Raw genomic sequence first — 17238 nt, 5'->3', positions numbered from 1 at the left:
GTAAAGTTATTTTAAAGAACTCTATTTTTTCTGGTTAGATTTCCTGCTCCGTTTTTATTTGGATAATTCTCCAAATCTTCTGGAGTTCTTCATTTTTGGGTGTAGAAGTTTTCCTTCATCACCACGTTTGCTGCAAAACTGGATTGGTATTTTTCTGTAAAATGTCTCCCTTAGTCTCTGGACTATGATTTTTGTCCATCACCACGTTTTTAAGACTTCTTCCGCTTCATATATACTTTTGTCTGAGGTAATATCCTCAAACTGGTTTACTTGAATCAGATATTTGTAATAAATCGCTTTTTCAAAATCTGGAGTATATTCGAAGCTTTCTCTCGTTCTCTGGAAAATTGGCCAAAATGTGACCCTTTGCTCCGCATGTCCAGTAGTTGCAATCTCTAAAACTTTCATTAACTCTGGTATGAGTCCTTTTGAAAGTTTTTATTGGTGGGGTTCGTCCCGTGCTTTGAGATGAGTTCGAGGCTTGGGATGACATCCTACTTCTTGATGTCCACTTCTTTGTCCAGATTTATAGGATCCGGCCTTCTGTCTAGACCATATTGTTCTTGTTCTCCAAGAACTTCTTCCCTTTTTTTCCTCTTCTAGCGTATGGATGAGATCTGAAGTAATTTTTCTTCTTCTACCTCTGAAGATTACTTCAAATAATTGTTGGAAGGTCATTTGCTCTATAACATAAAGGAGTACGTCTGTTAATACCCTTAGTATTTTGTAGTTCTTTTGTAAAGCTGTCAGATGACACCATTATGCCAATTAATTTCCTTTTAGAAAAGATCTCTTCGTGCCAAAGTATCTGGATTACCAGGGATGTATTCATTCATTAGCATTTCTCTCCAGGGACTGAGCAATTTTGGGAAGAAAAGTTTCATTTTTTGTGCTTTCTTCGACTCCTGAATTCCATCTGTATTTAGTGAATAACATAATGTATGCATCTACTAAACAGATGTATAGTAATTCAAAACTATACAGAGCTTAGGCATATTTCTTCCTCTTCTTTGTATCTTGACTGTTAAAATAATCCACACCTATAAATTGTGTTTTAAATAGTGTGGCCATTTTTTCGGCTATTTCTCTTCGGGATTCTCCGACAAGAACCGATTTGTTGGTTTCTACCGATGCCATTTCCCAAGCGATTTTTACTGATCCCATAAGACTCATTTCTAAAAGTTTAATGAATCCTTCTTTATTAACATCAAATGTACTAGCTGCGATTCTCATAGCTGACGTCCAGAAATCTATCAAATTTTCTCTGTTTTTAAAAACGAGGAAATCGAGGTTAACCATAACCCCGTAAGAATTTATTGGTTCCAAAACAGTTTTCCCATAGGGTGTTTGGTGCAAGGGAATTTGATTTCTCCTTGACCTTGTTCCTCCTGGGTCTCAGTCTGCTCCTGTTCTGAATTCAGTATGGTTTTCTCCCATATTTGTATCCTGGGATCCCACACTTTCTTCTCTTTGTATAATCAGTCTTAGTATGGACTGATCACCCCAAGTTAGTTGTGTTCATTTTTATATCTACAACCTTGAGATTTTTCTCTATCTTTCTTGGAATGTCCTTCTCAATAATTGTCACAGTTTCCTCATCACTTTGAAAATTATCCTCATGTATAGTTTCTGTTGGACCTGGTGTTGTGCTTGATGTTATGACATAAGAGACAACACTGGAATCCTTGAGAGAAACAATGACTTCCAGCAAATCATTAACATTATCCTCAACAGTCTTACCATTGATATCTGCAAAATCATCAAAAAATATATTTATAGATTCTATAATTATTCTGGTCCTTAAGTTAAACATCCTATATGCACGACTATTTGTAGCATAACCAAGGAACAAATATTTATCACTTTTGGAATCAAATTTTGCTAGGTGATTTCTATCATTCAAAACATAACAAACATAGCCAAAAACATGAAAATAATTGAGATTTGGCCTCTTTACGATAAGAATATCATAGAACGTCATAGTAGAACCATTTCTCAAATAAACACGGTTAGAAATATGACAAGCTATATTTAATGCTTCTGCCCAAAATTTCTTGGAGATATTCTTTGAGCTCATCATCATCCCTAGCTGTAGTGACCCTTCATTGAATCACCTACCAACTGGCAACTATGGCATAAATTAATCTTAATTAATAGATAAACACTTAACAGAGTGAAACGTGTGGAAACATAACTCATAATATACATAACAACTTAGTACAGAGCTTAAATCAGTATTGATACAACCATATAGAAATAACTTAAAGTAAACATTATACAGCTATATTGAATCCTACTGTATAAAATATCCCTTGAAGGCTCCCGCTCCCTAGTCCTGCCTCGAACTCCTAGATCCGTCCATCCTACGACCTGTCCTGTGGAATGGGGTGTCCAAGATAATAACTAGGACGTGAGCGACTAATGCCCAGTACATAAACATGAGTAAACATATGTATATGATGCATGCAATCGTGATGACTGGTAACGGGTCATCAAACAAGTCATGCTCAGTACAGGCGCCACATGAGTGCTGCAACCTTGCGGATCAACCTCTTTGTACAACCACACTCGTCTAATACACCGGAGTAATCAGACATACATGTCCTCGCCGTCGCGGTACTCCCAGTGACAGACTATATACAAGTATAGAGCTGAGCGGCTCTATAATAAAGGTATATCAAGGTACAGGCTCAACGTGTATGTGCACATGACATATGAATATGAAAAGCAGTAAAACATATATCATGCCACATAATAATGCCAAGAAAATGCAACATATAGACATGTATACTCGCTGGCAATATCAGACAATGTGTACGTACCTCTAGATTAGTTCAAGTCTTAGTAGGACCTAGGTTCCAAGCCTATATTCAAAAGTTCACCGTATCACTACACAAGTTCTATAAGCCTTAACTAAGCTAATAAGTACTCCAAAAACTTAATAAAATTCTCGGACCATACCTTCATCCGTCGTAAGCCCTTTGGAGTCGGTAGTTCTGGAGGACTATAACAACGTCTTGTTATTCCAGAACCTCTCTAAAAATTGATAGAGCCCTCAAGTGTATACCTCACACTATATAACTGAAGAAGGAAATTCGGAAATTCGTAATTCATTTCTGAATCAACTGACCCCTATTTATAGGCCAAGGATCCGGCCATGTTCGAAGTCTCCGAACTCGGGTTCGGAGCGTCCGATCCAGCTCAATGCTTGCATGTGTGACACGTCGAGTTCGGAGCGTACGAAGTCGGAATCGGACCTTCCGAACTGCTCTATGTCCAACACTTGTCAAAACTCATGGCCTGAAGGAGTTCGTACCGTCCGAGCAGGGTTCGGATCGTCCGATCCTGCCTTAACTCTGAAGTAAATATGCTCATCATTGGAGCTTCCGATTCACAGGGTTCGGATCATCCGAACTGGGTTCGGACCGTCCGATCTTGACCAAACTTTGGAAGTCCAATTCTTGCTTGTAAAACCAGATTCAGCCTTTGAATTGGTTAAATCTTAACCTGAAACGACCCTAACTCTACTTTAAATAATAATTAAATAAAATGCGGATTTTAAGAAAATTTTCGGCATGACCTCTCTATACATAATCAAACCCGCCTGTCACAGACAGCAACTAAAAATACGACCAACAGTACGAAAAAACTAGACCGAGAAAGAAACGAGAACCGGAGAAAAATATCTGACAATTCAACCATCCAAAATAAATAACACTTTGATGTTTACATGCCCAAAGACGATCAATAAATCCTTGCGTTTACATTTGTCCAAACAACAAAATAAATAGCAATAAAGTGTTTAAAATAAACTTATGCGGAAAACTAGCATAGGTCGGAGGGATGTGCCGTGCCCGCATCGCAGTCCACTCGATAGTCTTGTCCCTCGATCTCAATGATAACTTATACCTGCACCAAGTAGAAGTAGTGAGCCTAGGGGCCCAACAAGAATATGGGAAAAATAACGAGTACTACATAAATACATGCACACACAGATTAAAAATAGCTTGATAATAAAATACTTTGTGCCCTTAATTTGAATAAATGATCTCTAAAGGAAAGAAGTGAACATAATTGAAACATATGCATGGCTAAGTCGAATATTATGACCGTAATTGAATAAACTGTACTGAAACATAGTCATAAATATTTGAACTTGGATCCTTGAATTGTGACTCTGTGATTTCGATCATGATCATGGCTGTAGTGCACTACGCCGCAAGGAAGTCGGGATTTCTCCCAACCCGTCTTGCTCATACTTGGTAAGGGAAGCCAAGATTTCTCTCAGCCCGTCCAAACCAATTCTTGGTAAGGGAAGCCAAGATTTTTCCCAACCCGTTCAAACCCATAAATTTGGTAAGGAAAGCCAGAACGTCTCCCAGCCTGTCCAAACCCATACTTTTCTATAGTCACAATCATCTCACTTTATTCATAAAAATATTTTCTTTCGTTCTTGATTCATGGGCTTAGCATGCATATGAAGAAAAGATGTACTCGTAAATATTTACTCAATAATCATGCAAGAGACTCAAATACGGATGACCGGGATGGTGATTTAGGGAGCAACCAAGGATGGGGATCTAAACCATAAATTAGCACTTAGGACATCCCGAGCGGTTCGCCCGTAAGCTTATAATTTGCTCGATTATTATTTAAAAAGGATTCCGCTTGAAACCACAACTCCCTAGCATTTAAAACTAAATAAGGAAGTCATCCTCAATGCGCCCTTCTTTGCTTAACCAAGCTATAAGTTAAAATTTTCGGACAGCATGCCTAGAACTCTAAATTTCTGCACTTCATAAATCAATAGCCTAGAACTCAACAAAAACTTAACCGAATTGTTTTACGCTTGAATCAACATATTTCTAACCTCTTAGGCTAATTCCAGACCCGAGCCCTTAAACAAAATCTGATTTAACCCTGTTTCAAACATTCAATTCCGGACAGCAACTTAAACACCCAAAATTCTGCACCTCTTAGATCAAATGCTTAGAACTTAAGGAAAACTCAACCGAATTGAATTCCGCTTGAAACGTTGTTTCCCTAACATCCTAATATACCATCAGACCCGAGCCCTTCCCTAAATCCAGATTCTAACTCTGTTTTAAAATTTCATTTCCGTACAGCACCCACACAACCAGAATTATGCTCACCCAAATTTTGTCCTAACTTCTTTCCAAGACCTTTAACCATAACTCACATGATCCCAATCTCTAACCAAGTCCAAGACCATTCCATAGACTTCTCCAAGCCACTTAGACAACCCTCCCATGCCAAGTATGGCTTGAGACCAGCCCCCAAACAACTATGGGAACCGAAGTCCACATCCTCAAAAACGAATGCACCTCAACTCCAACTTACAAGTTAGCTTCTTCCCATCCTAAGTGCTAAGATGTGAGCTACATTCTCACCCATGGTAGCCCCTATTCACCATCCAAGCAACACAAATAACATCACATAATTTTCGAATGAAACAGTGCAAAAAATTCGTTTCTGAAAATTTCTAACACTTGAACATTAATGAAAACATCATTTCAAACTCGTAATCCATATCCATTCTCAACATTAAACATCAAAGATCATGCATAACTTGACTAAGATTTCAAATGCATTTTCGAAAAAAATACAGGGCAGAAATCTCAAAAGAGGCGTGAGGTACAAGCACAATTTAAACACACTACATATAAATCTACAAGGTTAAGAGAAGAATCCATATTCTTGCCTAGCTAAATGAAAAAAAAATCGAAGAAATGGGGCTTGGAGCTGGAGAAATCGAAGCAAAGCAGTGCAGTCGCTTGAGCTGGAAGGGAGCTGAAATTGAGCTCAAGAATCACCACCAACTAGCCTAGGAACGATTTGCCTGAAGAAGAAAAGAAGATGAAAGCACTAGTGAAGAAGGAGATGGAGCCGCTGCCACCATTGAAGGAGACGAGAGTTTTGTGTGAGAGTTAAGGCGTGAGTGTGTGTGTTTGTGTTGGACGTGTGTGTGTGTGTTTTAGGGTATAAATTAGGGATTAAGGTTGTATATTAAAATTGGGTGTGAGAGGGTTAATAAAATAAAAAGGAAAATACTACACACTTCTAAAAATACTACCTAAACTTAGGAACTAGGATTTAGGAATTTAGTTGCGCTAAATAAAATACAAGCTGGAATTCCTAATTTAAAATATGAAATTTTATTTTACTAGCCCCGGATTAAAATGCTATCCTAGAATTAAAAATCAATACTTTAAATATTTTGATATCGCAACGATAAATAAAATTTTTAAAAAACAGACAGAGCGATTAAAATTTTTTTTTTTTACAAACTAGACAAACGTTTAAAAGAAATTTAAATAAATACACAAGCGAAAATAAAAACCTTTAAAACAATTTGAACAATTAAAAAGGGTTTAAACAAATAAGCTAGACATTTAAAATAATTTAAAATAACTAACCGCTAAACTTAGGCTATTTAAAATAAGTAAGTTGGACACTCGAAAATATTTAAACGAATAAGCTAAACAGTTAAAAATCATTTGAACGAATAAACTAAACAATTAAAATCATTTAAATAAGCAATATTAAACTTTTTAAATATTAAAACAATTAAGTTGCACAATAAAAATCTTGACAGATAACATATAGGATCCAGATAGGTGACTAAACAGATCCCAATTATTCATTCATCAATTCCTACTTTCGTCTCTTAGGCATTATTGATTCCACCGAAAGTTTTATTAATTAGGATTTCCCAACAAATTTATCCACCTCTTCTATTCCAGACGCAACGACTAAGAAATCCATATTTACACCTCAGGTCAAATTATACCACGAACTATTATCAACTTATTGGATTAGATGGTCTCTAAGTACCAAACAATTCTTACATATCGTCTGAAAACGTATCTCAAATCCCTAGTTCAACTCGACAGCAGGTCTGAAAATCAAAAATTCCCAAATTATTATATGTACAACCTGAATTCGTATTTCAAGAGCTTAGTATACAATTGGGCACCTCGAAGAGTTTGTAATTCGATCGTAATTGCTTTCTAACTGTTCCTCCAGTACCTTAGCATTTCACTGATAAATAAATTTACAGCTCATCTAGGAAACTACCAGAATATTCCATTCGTCCTCCTGTACCCATAGTTGATGCATTAGTCTTACCGGTTGACATTCACAAAATCTTAGAACGCTAATATAAAGTACCCAAAAGTCTCTAGGGACAACTCTATTTCCTATCTAGTAACTGTTCACCCATTCAGCTTACCAAAATCATCTGTTTACTCTTAATGATCCCATTTAAAATTGAAACAACACATTCAATTAATTTACTACCTGACAGTCTACTCGCTAGAACTAGATAAAATTAGTAGTCGCCACTCCTAGGATCACAACAATAACTTAGGATTTTATCTATTACTAATACTAAATTCCAATAGTCTAAACTCTTACTATGCGGTTACGACCCAATTCCCTACACAAAGAATCGAATTGATAATTGAAACTATGATCCACTCAAATCCTCATCATGATAGATCATGAAAGGAAACAAAATACAAGTAATGCTGCTCAATACGAAATGAAACAGTGCAAGCATTACAAACAAACGAGCTGAAAATAAAAATCTAGATAAGTGAAAACAACTCACTCATAATTTAATTCTAGGGGTGAATGAATAATACTGAAGGCTCCATGAATAATGAATATGAGCCAAACAAGATACAAATCTCGTTATCATTCATCCATGAGTAATGAAATCATGCTCAAACAAGCAAAGCATAATTAAGAGCAATCGGTGTAACTTCAGTCGAGAGACGTCTACACAAGTCAATAATCAGGGAAAACAACGGTCCCAAAATAAAATCAGATGTCAGCCACACATCATGAGTAGATTACTAAAAAGAAAAAAAGTGAATCTTACTCACATCAATATGTGGCTCTAGAACCAAAGAAAAATTTCAAGAAGTGTGGAATATAAGCAGGATTTTATTAAGAAGTTCAACCAATGCCAAAGTAGCTGAATACAATGTTGACCGATGTCATACGAATTCATAAATGAACAAAGAATGTGCAAATAAATTTCAGATACTCAAAAGTATATGTTGCAATGGATACAAGCACAATTAAAGAATAAGGAAATAACTATCGGAATAATGGTTCGCAAAATTTAAAGGCTCATGGTAACCGACTCACTAATTCCACAAAAATCATACTTGTCCAAATAAACAAAGAAAACTCAACTATTTATAATAATATAAAACCAAGTTCGTATCCCAAGTCTTCACACGAGTTCGATTCATAAACTTAACTCACTAAACACACACCTAGAAATTCTCAATAAAACTATACACTTAGTTTTATTCGACTAAATTTCATCCATAAGAGAATAAATGACAACAAGGACACAACGACTAATATCTCCTGCACAAGTTTAATATTTTCCATCAAGCTCCTACAATCTCATAAAATTAACACTACCTAATAACTCAAACAACATCCACGTACTATCCAAAATTGGAAGGAATATTAGTACACCAACTCCATTTAACATGGAATCGCATGCTACAAAAATAAACAGTCAAATAATACACTTTAAATTATAAAAGAAGTTTTAAACACAAATAAACACTAACCTACCCACTTAAGTAAATTAAACATCTAGTTTTGAAAATATTTTAAAAAAAAGGTGAAATCAAAACATTTAAAGTAATAAATCAATTACGACTACCATATAAAATTCATTAAAACTTACAGACTTTGAGGCGAGATTTCTCGAGTTTCTTGCAACCGAAAGTAGGCACAACCCAAACCAGAACCATGCTCTGATACCAATTGAAACGACCATAACTCTACTTTAAATAATAATTAAATAAAATGCGGATTTTAATAAAATTTTTGGCATGACCTCTCTATACATAATCAAACCCGCCTGTCACAGGCAACAACTAAAAATACAACCAACAGTACAACAAAAAAAACTAGACCGAGAAAGAAACGAGAACCAGAGAAAAAGATCTGACAATTCAACCATCCAAAATAAATAACACTTTGATGTTTACATGCCCAAAGACGATCAATAAATCCTTGCGTTTACATTTGTCCAAACAACAAAATAAATAGCTATAAAGTGTTTAAAATAAAATTATGGGGAAGACTAGTATAGGTCGGAGGGATGTGACGTGCCCACATTGCAGTCCACTCGATAGTCTTGCCCCTCGATCTCAATGATAACTTATATCTACACCAAGTAGAAGTAGTGAACCTAGGGGCCCAACAAAAATATGGGGGAAATAACGAGTACTAAATAAATACATGCACACGCAGATTAAAAATAGCTTGATAATGAAATATTTTGTGCCCTTAATTTGAATAAATGATCTCTAAAGGAAAGAAGTGAACATAATTGAAACATATGCATGGCTAAGTCGAATATAATCACCGTAACTGAAAAAACTGTACTGAAACATAGTCATAAATATTTGAACTTAGATCCTTGAATTGTGACTCTGTGATTTCGATCATGATCATGTTTGCAATACACTATGCCGCAAGGAATTCAGGATTTCTTCCAACCCGTCTTGCCCATACTTGGTAAGGGAAGCCAAGATTTCTCTCAGCCCGTCCAAACCCATACTTGGTAAGGGAATCCATGATTTCTCCCAACCCGTCCAAACCCATAAATTTGGTAAGAGAAGCCAGAACGTCTCCCAGCCCGTCCCAACCCATACTTTTCTATAGTCACAATCATCTCACTTTATTTATAAAAATATTTTCTTTCGTTCTTGATTCATTGGCCTAGCATGCATATGAAGAATAGATGTACTCGTAAATATTTACTCAATAATCATGCAAGAGACTCAAATATGGATGACCGGGATGGTGATTTAGGGAGCAACTAAGGATGGGGATCTAAACCATAAATTAGCACTAGGACATCCCGAGCGGTTTGCCCGTAAAGCTTATAATTTGCTCGATTCTTATTCAAAAAGGATTCCGCTTGAAATCACAACTCTCTCGCACTTAAAAATAAATAATGAAGTCATCCTCAATGTGCCCTTCTTTGTTTAACCAAGCTATAAGTTAAAATTTCCGGACAGCATGCCTAGAACTCTAAAATTCTGCACTTCATAAATCAATAGCCTAGAACTCAACCAAAACTTAACCGAATTATTTCCCTCTTGAATCAACATATTCCTAACCTCTTAGGATAATTACAAACCCGAGCCCTTAAACAAAATCTGACTTTAACCCTGTTTCAAACATTCAATTCCGGACAGCAACTTAAACATCCAAAATTCTGCACCTCTTAGATCAAATGCTTAGAACTTAAGGAAAACTCAACCAAATTGAATTCCGCTTGAAACGTCGTTTTTCTAACATCCTAAGATACCACCAGCCCCGAGCCCTTCCCTAAATCCAGAATCTAACCCTGTTTTAAAATTTCATTTCCATACAGAACCCACAACCAAAATTCTGCTCACCCAAATTTTGTCCTAACTTTTTTCCAAGGCCTTTAACCATAACTCCCATGATCCCAATATATAACCAAGTCCAAGACCATTCCATAGACTTCTCCAAGCCACTAGGACAACCCTCCCATGCCAAGTATGGCTAGAGACCAGCCCCCAAACAACTATGGAAACCAAAGTTCACATCCTCAAAACCGAATGCACCTCAACTCCAACTTATAAGTTAGCTTCTTCCCATCCTAATTGCTACCATGTGAGCTACATTCTCACCCATGGTAGCCCCTATTCACCATCCAAGCAACACAAATAACATCACATAATTTTCAAATGAAACAGTGCAAAAAATCCGTTTCTGAAAATTTCTAACACTTGAACATTAATGAAAACACCATTTAAAACTCTTAATCCATATCCATTCTCAACATTAAACATCAAAGATCATGCATAAATTGACTAAGATTTCAAATTCATTTTCGAAAAAAATACAGGGCAGAAATCTCAAAAGAGGCGTGACGTACAAGCACAATTTAAACACGCTAAATATAAATCTACAAGGTGAAGAGAAGAATCCATATTCTTGACTAGCTAAATAAAAAAAAAAGAATCGAATAAATGGGGCTTGGAGTTGGAGAAATCGAATCAAAGCAGTGGAGTCGCTCGAGCTGAAAGGGAGCTGAAATTGAGCTCAAGAATCACCTCCAACTAGCCTGGGAACAATTTGCCTGAAGAAGAAAAGAAGATGGAAGCACTAGTGAAGAAGAAGATGGAGCCGCTGCCACCATTGAAGGAGTCGAGAGTTTTGTGTGAGAGTTGAGGCGTGAGTGCGTGTGTTTGTGTTGGACGTGTGTGTGTGTGTGTGTGTGTGTTTTTTTTAGGGTATAAATTAGGGATTAAGGTTGTATATTAAAATTGGTTGTGAGAGGGTTAATAAAATAAAAAGAAAAATACTACACACTTCTAAAAATACTACCTAAACTTAGGAACTAGGATTTAGGAATTTAATTGCGCTAAATAAAATACAAGTTGGAATTCCTAATTTAAAATATGAAATTGGATTTTACTAGCCCGGGATTAAAATGTTATCCTAAAATTAAAAATCAATACTTTAAATATTTTGATATCGCAACGATAAATAAAATTTTTAAACAACACACAGAGCGATTAAAATAATTTTTTTTTGACAAACTAGAAAAACGTTTAAAAGCAATTTAAATAAATACACAAGCGAAAATAAAAACCTTTAAAATAATTTGGACAATTAAAAAGGGTTTAAACAAATAAGCTAGATATTTAAAATAATTTAAAATAACTAACCGCTAAACTTAGGCTATTTAAAATAAGTAAGTTGGACACTCGAAAATATTTAAACGAATAAGCTAAACAGTTAAAAATCATTTGAACGAATAAACTAAACAATTAAAATCATTTAAATAAGCAAGATTAAAATTTTAAAATATTAAATAATTAAGTTGCACAATAAAAATTATTTTGACAGATAAACTTAAACAATTAAAAATATTAATTAAATAGTTAGTACAATAAAAATCATTTGAGCCAATAATAAAATATTTTATTAACGCATAATTCACATAAAGAATTTAAATCAATTTAAACCTAAAAATAATAATCCTAATATTTATTTAATTTTAATGCATGCGATTTAGTAGATTGGGTTTTAGGTACTACATAACCCTTAATTATGTTTAACGTATTATTATCTTAAAATGGAATCTGGGTTACTACACTAGCCATCTCCTGCAACTTCCTATTCTTTCTTTCAACTATGTCGTTTTGTTGAGAAGTTTTTGGAGCAAAGAACTCTTGTAATATGCTCTTCTTGTCGCATAAAGACGAAAATGATGAGTTCTCAAATTCTTTTCCATATCATTTCTACTGTTAAGACATGCAAGTTAGTAATCTTAGTGAACAATTTCTTAAACACATAAAAAATTTCCGACTTTTTCTAATGAATCTCACCAATGTAAATCGAGAAAAATCATCTACACATACCAAAGAATACTTCTTACCTCTATAACTTTCAACTTCCATAGGACCCATCAAATCCATGCGTAAAAGTTCAAGACACCGTGTTTTCCCATAGTGTTGTAACACGGGGTTCGACACACGGGTTTTGCTTATCTTTTTGGCATGCATCACAGATGTATGGAACTCCAGACTTTAAATTTTGTAGTCCTCTGACAGACTCATACTTACTCAAATTCTTTATAGTTTTGAAATTCACATGATCAAACTTTTGGTGCCATAGACTAAAATCATCTTTGAGTGTCTACAAGCTAATTCATCACCAAGTTGATAGCAATTATCTGCTGATCTTGACCCTATCATAACACATATGTTAGCATCATCAAAAACTTTACAAGTATTCTTATCAAACTTCACATGCAAGTCATCATCACATAATTGACTGATAGAAATTAAATTCTCATTAAGTCCTTTGACATGCAGCACATTGTGAAGTTTCAAAAATCCTTCCACGTTCAGTGTCCCCTTGCCAACAATTTTTTCTTTTGCACCGCCTCCATAGGTCACTATACCACCTATTTGTTCAACGTAGTCCATGAGGTGATCTTTCAAACATGTCATGTGACGGAAGCTTCCACTATCAAAATACCAATTCCATGTAGTGTTAGTTTTCAATGAAGTATAAACAACAACACATTAAAATCAGATTTTGGTACCCAAATTTTCTTTGTTTTAGGTCTCTTTTTGTTGGTGTTGCGCCTGGTGTTTTGCAACAAGGGGGAAAATATCAATTTAAACTCCCACAATAGATAATCATTTTTGAGTTTGCGACAAAATGGTCTGATATGACCAGGTTTGAGACAGTAATGATAGACAAAAGGACGTTTCTATTGTTTTGGCTTTGGAACAGAAACAGTTTTCTCATAAATAGGTTTCTTACTTGGGGAGCAACTGGAGGATTATTCAACGTGTTACTGCCTTCTTTCACAAACACAAGTTGTTTTGAACACCAATTTCAAACACACTATTTTTAAAGTCCAGTCCAAACTTATAATTTTTTCCTATAGTCAAAATAGAGTCAATTTTTGTTGAACTCGAAATGAATCTGGGAAGAGTTGTTTTTTCCTTTTCAATTTCACTTTTCAGCAGCCCCAATTCCAGATCTTTCTTGCTTATGAAAACTTTCAGTTTAGCCACATCCGCTTTCAATTCAACATTCTCTTTGGTGAGTGCTGTATTTAGCTTGTTCCTCTTGATCCAGTCAGTATAAAACTCCTCATAAAAGTTTTGGACACCTTTTCGAGTAAAATCTTCAGCTATATGTTCTTCATTATCACTGTTAGAAGCAACAAAACATACAGATTTTTGACCTGTGTTGTGCCCAGGTGTTGAAACATCAGAGCCAACACCAAGTGGGTTTACCTGAAAATTTTTCTTACCTCCCAGCAAAATTGTAAAAGATACCTGTTCACCCTTTTCCTGTTCTTCCTCATAATCCTCATCACTCAAGGAGACGTTCATATATTTTCGAAGTCGATTGGCACATTCATACGCATAATGTTCATATCCATAACACTCCCTGCATTGAATATTATCAAAATTTTTACTAGAGGACTGATTTTTACTTTCATACTTTTGATGAGGTCCTCGAGTAGTCACTGGTTTCTGCGGTTTTTACGACGTAGTTAGACTAGAAAATTTTGAAGGTTGTCCTCCTTTTTCACTTTTCTTCTTTTCTCTCATCACCTTAAAATAATCACCAAATTTCTTTGTGATCAAGACAGTAGAGTCATCTCCCAGGTCGGATTCACATACTTCATGCTTCATCTCAGAAAAATCACTGTAAGAATCATTAGACACTTGAAAGGCAATGGACTTACCTTTGTAATCATCTTGTTTTTCCATCTCCATCTCATATGTACGAAGAGAACTTATCAATTCATCCAATCTCATTATAGATGTATCCTTAGATTCATCTACAACACATACTTTATTGTTGAACCTCTTATAAATAGAATGAAGTACTTTACTAACAAGCCTTTCGTTGGAAATAGGATCGCCAAGAACATATGCTTCGTTAGCTAGGCTCTTCAATCTAGCATTATATTGCATGATGGTTTCATTCTCATCCATTCTCAGTTTTTCAAACTTAGAAGTCAAGAAACGCATCCTAGTTTTTTTGACACTCGCCGAACCTTCACAGTGAGTATGAAGTTTGTCCCAAGCATCCTGAGCAGAGACACAAGTAGAAATCAGATTAAACATGTTCATGTAAACAGAGGTAAAAATGACATTAATAGCTTTTGCATTATAATTAGCCGAAGCAATTTCATCAGCCGTCCATTGTGCTCTTGGTTTGGGTCCACCTAGTTCATCATCTTTTATTGGTGGTGACTAACCATCTAGAACACGTTGCCAGGCCCTGGAGTCAATGGATTGTATGTATATGCTCATCTTCAGTTTCCATGGGCCGTAATTTGTTCCATCCAAAATTGGTGGACAAATTGCAAAATTAGAGTACGGAGTATCCATAACAAACTTGCAACAATAATCAGGAGCTTACTTAGTAAAGTCAAGAGTTGGCTCCGATTCCACATAAGAGAAAACGTGTGTGCAGTTTGTTAAGTAAACAGGTAGTGTTGTCCGCGGTGTTACAACACAAGAGACAAAACAGTGGAGCGGAAATAAAAGCGTAAAGTAAATAACACAAGTAAATAATTTTTCACGAGTAAAGAATACTCGTATGGGTGCCTTAGGGCTAAATATTACTAAAAAGTGTATAAATGTCTTACAAATTAATACTAGTGATTTTACAAAAAATCAATAAATCATAAATTTCTCAACACGTTGAGAAATCAAACTTGCATCCTAAATAATCAGAGTATAAAATAAATAGATGCAACTCCCGTAAGCATAAATTGAAAAAACAAAAAAAATCTTCGAACAATACCATACACTAAGTGTTGTCCCCGATGCTTTCAACACAACGACAATACAGGGACAACAACAACGAGGTTGCAAAACCTTGCTTCAGAAATCTTCAATTCTTCAACTGGATTTCTTCAGTAGATGCTCTGAGAATTATACATCAGAAGCTCTCAATGTTTGTGCGCAGAAACTATTCTTTTATAGATTGGAATCCAAAGCTAGAAGATTTCCTTAGATAAAGTCCTACATGAATAAGAAAATAATGTTAAGTATGAATAAAACTCTATCATACATATCAAATCATCTTTTGAATATATTTAATAAACATATATTGCATATATTCCTTATCAAGATATAATTCGATCAAGGTAAATATATATCCTATGTATATTTCAAATTTCATAGAATATTTACAATAGTTTCTAACTTGTCTAGAAGGCACAATTTAATTAAATATAATTTAATCGAGGAAGAAAATTTAAGTAATTAAAATTACTTTCAAATATGATAATTAATTAAAACTATATATTGTATATATTATCATTTGAGCTAAATTATTAATTATACATATTCAACACCTTAAATAAAGTATCACTTTGACTAAGAAAGAAGTCGATTTCATTTTATTAAGATGAATTTAATATTTTTAAAGTAACATCATAAAAAAAAAACAAAAATGTTTAAACACGATCAATTCCTGATTTGAAGTTTACATATCACTTGATTTGAACCATGTATGTTAATTTCTAGCCTAAAATTTAACTTGGGAAAGCCCAATTTAAAATATATATTTAGCCCAAATATATATATATATATATATATATATATATATATATATATATAGATAGGGTATAAGGGAGGGGACAGTCTGGACTGGAAACAAGTCCGTTCTAGTCTAAAATAGTTACGAGCACGACGATAATAATTAAGATAATAAAACAGCCAAAAGTTTGGATGATTTATGAAAGTTAAAAACAATTGTTTTAATTACTTTAGGTGGTAATATAATTTTGAATTTATTTTTATAAATATATAACTGAAAATTATTAATTAACTGAATTTTTATTTAACTTCCGAAGATAAATACTAAGTTCCTCAATTGGATGAAAATTCCAATCACTTCGTAATAAATAAAACTAAAGTCATTCTCGGTAGGTCCAAAGACCCCGGCCCCCTCCTCTTTGATTAGTGTTCTACCTATTCTTTGACTAATAATAATAATAATGGAAAACTGTAAGTTTGGTTTTGTATATTTGTCACTTTGCGATTTCAGTCATCTATATTTTCATATTTCAGTTTTAGTAATGTATGTTCCAATTTTTTGCAATTTTAGTCTTTTTTTCTTCGAAAATATTTACGTGACACTATACACGTCAGCTCCACATCAGCACTGCATTGATTCCACATCAGCGCTACATCAAAAAAGGACTAAAATTACCAAAAAAAAACAAAGATGACGGATTAAAACTAAGATCTGAAAACATAGAGGATTGAAATTGCAGAGTGACAAATATACTAGTCTTTTGTTTCACGCATTGTGTTCTGAATAGTCTATTTTTATAAAAAAAAATTATATTTCAATTAAAATTTTCAAATAAAATGATTGTATTATATATTAAATACAAAAATTGGGATAAAAAATAGTTAAATGAAAAAAAAGAAGAAAAACGGAATCATAATTGAGGGAAAAAATTGAGATAGTGGAGAGAAACGGTTTGTGTGTGTGTGTGTGTTTTTTTTTTTTTTCAATTTATGTTTTATTTTTATGAACATACCAAAAGATCAAACTAAAAGTCTCTAATTACATAATAGATAATAATAATAATAATAATAATAATAATAATAATAATAATAATAATATCTCTCATGAATA

The 17238-nt window shown here is 34.3% G+C and overlaps 1 protein-coding gene across 1 annotated transcript; it reads right to left on the bottom strand.

Moving 5' to 3' along the window:
* Nucleotides 1-12692: 12692 nt before the first annotated feature.
* LOC140877868 (uncharacterized) lies at nucleotides 12693-14708 on the bottom strand. Its single transcript, XM_073281460.1, has 4 exons — nucleotides 14116-14708; nucleotides 13902-14016; nucleotides 13577-13859; nucleotides 12693-13012 (listed from the first exon to the last, which is right to left on the bottom strand). The coding sequence occupies exons 1-4, from the start codon at nucleotides 14706-14708 to the stop codon at nucleotides 12693-12695; spliced, it is 1311 nt and encodes a 436-aa protein (XP_073137561.1).
* Between the last annotated feature and the right edge of the window lie 2530 nt (nucleotides 14709-17238).

The sequence above is a fragment of the Henckelia pumila genome, chromosome 2 (assembly GCF_033568475.1).
Source record: "Henckelia pumila isolate YLH828 chromosome 2, ASM3356847v2, whole genome shotgun sequence".
In the NCBI taxonomy this organism is placed as follows: Eukaryota; Viridiplantae; Streptophyta; class Magnoliopsida; order Lamiales; family Gesneriaceae; genus Henckelia; species Henckelia pumila.
Note: the sequence above shows the minus strand (reverse complement) of the source record. Positions and strands in the feature narration are given on the sequence as shown.

Bases quoted from the DNA above. Each gene is read 5' to 3' on its own strand.
- LOC140877868 (XM_073281460.1), bottom strand. From the start codon at position 14,708: ATGAACATGTTTAATCTGATTTCTACTTGTGTCTCTGCTCAGGATGCT. The intron at 14,017-14,115 runs GTAAAAACCGCA...TATTCAATGCAG, and splicing joins TTTTCTAGTCTAACTACGTC to GGAGTGTTATGGATATGAAC. The intron at 13,860-13,901 runs GTATCTTTTACA...AAAAATTTTCAG, and splicing joins AACAGGAAAAGGGTGAACAG to GTAAACCCACTTGGTGTTGG.